The sequence below is a fragment of the Nelumbo lutea genome, chromosome 1 (assembly GCF_056320005.1).
Source record: "Nelumbo lutea isolate HS-2025 chromosome 1, American lotus-T2T, whole genome shotgun sequence".
Taxonomy (NCBI): Eukaryota; Viridiplantae; Streptophyta; class Magnoliopsida; order Proteales; family Nelumbonaceae; genus Nelumbo; species Nelumbo lutea.
The window spans coordinates 205917020-205923821 of NC_142684.1; the positions used below are offsets into that span (position 1 = coordinate 205917020).

The following is a 6802-nucleotide window of genomic DNA, read 5'->3' on the forward strand; positions in this document are numbered from 1 at the left end:
AGTCTCTTTTTCCTGGTCTTTGTTTTTCCGTGGACACGTGCATTTATCTGTAATGCGAGTAACCTCCCTGAGCTGAGTGTATCATGTGGGTCAATGGTCATTGATTAATGTGCTTAAAAAAATATATATATACTCTTTTAGTCTATTTTGCCCAGGCCAATCGAAATTAAAAATTTAAAACCACTGTATCAAATATAGGTGTCAATGAACCAGGTTTGGTTAGAACCAATCTAAATTAATACAAAATTGAACAGATTGGACGGTCCAGACATTGAATTGGGCTGATCCAAAATGATGCAAAATGTTCATTGGATTGGATTAAACCTGGTCCGTTGTAATGAACTCACATCCAACTGGATCGAACTGGACCAAATCCAATCCAGTTGATACCCCTAGTTTCAAAGACAAACCGAGTAGGCCCGGTGACTGTCCAGCACAACAATTCTCTCTCGCTTGGATAACCAGTTAACAAGTGTATGCCTAGGTCAAGGATTGTTCAATTGTTGAAAAAAATGAGTGATAAAAAATGCAAATGTTAAGATAGATGAATAGAAAAATTAAAAAATTGGGTCATCAATGAAGTCATCCATAAGAACTTGGGAATAACTCCAATAGATGACAAGAGAGAGTAGACTAAGAGCCCGCTTGGAAGGGATTTTCCAGAGAAGCTACGTAGAATAATAGCTTCCTGTTTCAGCCATGTTCTGGAATCCAGAACGCAGTGATCAATTTTCCAGATTTTCACCAAATACAATTTCTAACATTTTGTGTGGGGCCCAACTCGAATGCCAAAAGCTGCACCCCAAAGCCCTCCCAAACGGACACAGATGGTTTGGTCATATCCATAAAGACCTTCAACAGTATCGATTAGATGAAGTGATTTGTTAAAGTTGAAGGGGGCCAGAAGGGTTTAGGGTAGACATTTATAAGAAAGAGTCAGGGTACACAAAAAGGAATTGGGTAAAGGTAGTAATAAACTATGTAAGCACTAATTATTTAACAATGGATTGAAAAGTTCGGCAAAACAGGGATTCATGCAAGCCAAATAAAGCGTGGATGATGATGATGAACCTGTCTGGGCAAGTCGCAACCATAGACAAATGCACATCCGAATATCATACCATAATAACAATAATATTGAGTCGTTATCTTTCCCTAATGCAAACAGAGTCAAAATTTAGAGTTCCATTAATCATGAGAAACAAAATCTATGGCAGAAACCTGGATAAGAAAGCTTCTTACATCTACCAGACTACCACGAGCCCAACCTAGAGTACAATTTACTCGTAGATCCAAGGGTGGAGGCTGCTCTGCCAACCAACGGTGCCATCAGGGAACCATAATGCGATCTCTTTCTTTGCGCTCTCAACTGAATCGCTTCCATGGATGACATTCCTGTTAAAACAAAATAGGAACTCCATGAGATATTCAGATTTCTCGAGACTATACGCATAGAAGTAGACATGGTTTCACTTGAATTTTGGAAACTCTTATTTGATCATTTTACATTCTCCTGGAAGTAGACATGGAATTAGCACTCATGAAAAGAACTCAAACTTAAGGCCTCTGCTGTAAATTTAGTGATAAATGATGGGTCTAATAAAACAATCAATCATGTAAAATTCAACCCAATCAGACAAAATATAAACAACTTCTCCTTATTCCTTAAGAACCATTTATCATACTCTTGTAGTCTTGTACAGACACCATAACACCAGTACACCAGACCACGTTTAGAGAATCCATTAACAAGCTAAACAACATCTCATGGCAAACAGGCCAGATGCATACAAGGTCACACACAAACGGTACTCTAATCTTCACCCCAGAAGATGGCACCTGGCTATATAAACAAGGGTGAAGTTACTGGATGATGAATGCATCCATGATCCAAGGCAAAACCAATCGGATAATTGTAAGTGCGTGGGATGAGGACGATTCACCAATCCAACTTACTGGGTTAATGCTCAGGTAAGTCAACATACGTTAATCGTCCGCAAAAAGAGAGAGGGAGAGAAGTAAAGAACTACCTGCCAATCTCAATGGCATAATCACCACGGATAGTGCCAGGGGCGGAATCCGAGGGGTTGGTAGCACCAATGATCTTCCTGCCCGTAACGACGACGTTCTTACCCTCCCACACCATGGCGACCACAGGACCAGAAATGATGTACTCAACCAGTCCATTGAAGAATGGCTTGGCAGACAGGTCCTCGTAGTGCTTCTCAGCAAAAGCTCGCTCCACGCTCATGATCTTCAAGCCTAGATTCAGAAACCAACATCCAGTTTAATAGTTGAGAAATAGAGAAGCATAGAATAAACATCACAACTCAAACTAAAATAATCAAGGAGATTTCACTACCTTTCAAGGAAAAACCTTTCTTCTCAAATCTGCTGATGATATCACCAACCTAAAACAGAAAAATCTATGAGACGATTCCGTTATCGTTGCACTTCAATATAAGCCATAAATCAAGCATAAACAACTTGGACTTGTTCTGTTCGCAATTAATCGATTGCGCCCAATTTAAACACAGATAATTAATAGACTATACTATTATATCCTACAATTTCAAGAAAAATTTGAGATTGACAAACAAATCGAGGTTCTGACGGATCTGATATTGAAAATCGAAAAATCATAAAGAATTAAGTAAGGATGATTATAGAAAAAATGGGGTGAAGACGAACCAGGCCCCTTTGAACGCCATCGGGCTTGATCATGATGAAGGTCTGCTCCATTTTCTTCTGAGTTCTTGTCGAGACCCTAGATTTCAGCTGTAGCTTCGCAAAAGTGGAGATGGTAAGGACAGGGAGGAGAAGATAACAGTTTTATAGAGAAAGCAAAACCCTAACCCTACGGTAACGGAATATCTGTTCAGGTCCTTTGGGATCCTTGTCCAACGAGTTCACTCTCGCCTCTTTAATCCCGAGTTCTTCTTGATACGGACACCTCACATGTAACTCGGCCTGAAGTTCGAACCTCAGTCCAAAAGAGAGTTTAGGCGTGATTACACGTGTACTTTCCTGAGCGAATTCCACGGTTCCACTTCTTGGAGCTCGAATCAGCCCCCACAACCCGCATAATATTCCCGTCGTGTATTTGTAACATCTTCCCATCATAATATCAAAAATAATGATATTATCATCTGGAGATAATTTGGGACGTGATCGTGGACGTTTGATTTGAATTTTACTTTTTGGATTTTGCTAGAAAGTATTTGTGCAATTCTAGATGATGATAATAATAGTTATAATATATATAATTTTTTTTATAAATTTTTATATATTTTTTTGTTTTTATATTATATATATATTATTATTAATCGTATATAGAATGCAAAATCCAAATATGTGATAATTGGATTTAGTTATAAAGCTTCAAATATGGTAACATTGACAAACCTACCTACTTGATAGGGGTGCAAACCGATTTGATCGGGTTAGAATCAAGGTATATCTAAATTTGATCCAATACATTTTTATAAAAAACAAATAATATAACAAATTTACAAAAATGCAATACAAACAGTATATTTATAAATAAATAAATACATAACATACATAAATCTGATTTCTTTTTCTTTCTCCTTCCCTCTTTCCTTCTCCTTCTCCTCTTCCTCCTCCTCCTCCTCCTCCCATCGCCTAAATCTGATTTCTTTTTCTTTAAGCTTGAATGCGATTTATGTGACATTTAGCCATTTATTTTTTTTAATTATTGAACTTGAAATTAATTAATTACTGATAGTTTTGTTACAGGTTTGATTTTTGCTTCTGGCTTGGAATTTGATAGTTGCTTCAGGTTTTTAGTCCACCAAATTTGACCAAGATGAACAACTAGTTGTTCAGTCTTGCAGGTTAGCCTAAGCCCTCTTGAAATCTTGAAATAGAAATTTAGACTTAATAAATTTATTTCATATTTTGAATTTAGGTGATATTGATATTGAAATAGCTGAAAATTGGAACTAAATTTAGAATAGTGATAGTGATAATGTGATACTAAAATAGCTGAAAATTGAAATCAATTTTAATTTATCATGTATACATTATAATTTTTTAATTGAAATTTCTTGAGATGCCTTTGTGATGATGGTGGTTATAATTATGATTGGTCTTAAATTTTATTAGATTGCTGATGTATTTGTTTTCATTGTGGGACATATTGTTTTAAATTTTGAAAATTTGAAGTATTTATTTCTATTTTGGATTAATTTTCATTCATATTCAGTAATTTTTTTGAATGTTATTTATTATATATATATATTATTTATTACATCAGCACGATTCGACTTCTAATTTGGCCCCGTCAGAACCTACCTTTATCGAGTTGATGACCGGCCTGGTTCTCTAAACATTGTAAAGCGAAAAGGTACGTAAGTGCGTAGGAAAAATTATATCAATAAAATTGATGTTGTCATTACTCCAAATTCACATCTGCCCTCCACATAAAGCGAGTCTGGCTTCTATCAGAGTTGATTTAGTGTGCGCATTATTCGCGCAGCATGAGGGCATGCCACGCGTCCTTAAACGCGTGTATGCTTGAAACGTGCGAAGTGATTAAACTGAGTCCGTTGGCTTGTTTCTCATTCCCACTCCTCTTTGGTCATACTTCTCTCACTCTCATTCTCTCTCCACACCAAGTAAAGCCCACCCTTTTCACTCTCCCTCTCTCTCTCCAACCAACGACGACCAACAGCCATTACCGGCAGTTATTAACACCGACAACCGGAGAAAAACTTCAGGTATTTGTTCTTTTCATTTCTTCATTCCCAAACTTTGCATCTTCCCTAAACATTGATCCTAACTGATTCGGATATAGTAATATTCATTGTCTCGGCAGCATAGGCAGCTGTTTCACCACCGGATACCGGCAACCGACGACAAATAGATGATTTTTCAACATCTGAATTTGCTCTCCCTGCAAAGTTCGCCTTCACTTGAGGAAATGAGGATTAATCATCCCTAAGATCTCAAGAAACCCCACACGCTCTCTCCCTCCAAAATAAGATCTTCAGCTTCTCATTACACATTATAATCTCTTTGTTTTTAGGATCCTAGAGTAAGAGTACAGATAAGGAAAACAAATCAGTATGTAAATTCATTAAGGCAACTTGTAGTGTGCATGTTAATTGCATTATCTATAGTTAATATTTTAAATACCTAAACTACTAACTACAACAAGAAGGAAAAGCTATACAGGGATTAAGTCTTGAACCTTCAATGAGATTTTGATCTATGTAATATACAGTATGTAAAGAGACAATATACCAACTTAGCCCATAATACAGCATACAATGTAAGTAGGGAGGGAATTGATCATCAATTCCAACTCCCTCCTTCAGCAAATATACAACTTGAAATTATAAAATCAAATTTAACTTTTATAACCCGCATGAAAATTAAGAAAAATGTCCACTTTATAATAAGAAATATATATTTACTATCATAAGTCCCTTTTTCATCTAATTCTTGTTGTGTTTGTTATTTGCCTTCTATGATTTTTTTTTTTTTTTTTTTTTTGCTTTATGGTTTCAATACCACTTAAGGAATGTTATATTTTAAGACCTATATTCTTCATATTGTTTTCTCTTGCTAATAATAATGTTTCTAGCTATTTCCGTGTTGTTTCTCTATATTGGTTTCACCCTATTACGACAATAGAATGTTGTCCATATATAGCTATGTATCCAATTGCACCTTTGTTTTCTCTTAATATGTCAAACTTATTTCTTGATTGAGCATTTATGGTGGCGTTAATCTAATTATATAATGATTTTTTTTGGCCAATTCATTACTCTAGTTTAATCTGTCATTTTTTAATGAATTATTTTCATGTTCTAAGTATAAGCTTGTAATCTTTTCTACATTTTTTACTTGTAATGATTTAGGACCTAAGGTTCAGTTTGGAAGGAGTATAAAAACAAATATGTACAGTGCAAATACATACAAAATAATACAAAATACAAGGTTTTGTACTCTACATATATCTGTATTTGTACTCCTTCCAAATTGAGTTTATGTTTGTGCGAAGTCTAAGTGATATATATGATTTAATAGAAAATATGAAGGCATACCAACTAAGAAAAAGTGTTGGAAGAATATGAAAGATGATTAAGGAAACAAAAATTATTGGTTAGCAAAAAAAGAAAAAAAAAAAACTTTATGACCCGACATGCGAACTTGAACTGGCCTAATCCGAAAAAAGTAGGTTAGGGTTCCCTATTTAGTGACCCGAATTAGAAGACTGCATGACCCAACCTAATGTTTTCAAACCATGTTAACCTGGATGGTTAAACCCATTTTTTGGTTAAAAATGTTGACTATATCAAAAGCCAACTGAACCCACTTGACCCATGGATCAACCTTATTTGAATTTATGGTTAGGCTACAGTCATGCTGGCTCAGCCCATAATTCCACCCCAACCCAAAATAGCTGAAATTGCTTTGATTTCCAGGTCCAACATAAACCATCCAATCCCTATATATTCTGAGACATAATAAATGAAACAAAGTATAACATGCGTTTAATATGAAATTAAACGAAAAAATGTTGTTAGAAATTAATAGAGAGATGTATAGAGAGAAACCCTTCCTCGTAGTAGTAGATTTTATCGCCGAGTGCACTTTCAGCCACGAAGCCCTATAGGTTGAGCCCGAGGTCCCCAGTTTGGGCGAACCCAGAGCTCCCGAGACAATAGAGTCTAAATCCCGTGAAGTAGCAGCCAGTGTGGCATCTCTCCTGGTCAGGCGAAACGCGAACTGGGATGAGGTGCCCTGGATCCTTCACGTGGATGGTTCCTCG

General features: G+C 36.1%; 1 protein-coding gene across 1 annotated transcript; it reads right to left on the reverse strand.

Moving 5' to 3' along the window:
• Window positions 1-1093: 1093 nt before the first annotated feature.
• Window positions 1094-3076, reverse strand: LOC148880564 (nucleoside diphosphate kinase B-like). Its single transcript, XM_088962518.1, has 4 exons — window positions 2692-3076; window positions 2363-2411; window positions 2031-2262; window positions 1094-1395 (listed from the first exon to the last, which is right to left on the reverse strand). The coding sequence occupies exons 1-4, from the start codon at window positions 2740-2742 to the stop codon at window positions 1281-1283; spliced, it is 447 nt and encodes a 148-aa protein (XP_088818644.1). The 5' UTR covers window positions 2743-3076; the 3' UTR covers window positions 1094-1280.
• Window positions 3077-6802: the final 3726 nt, after the last annotated feature.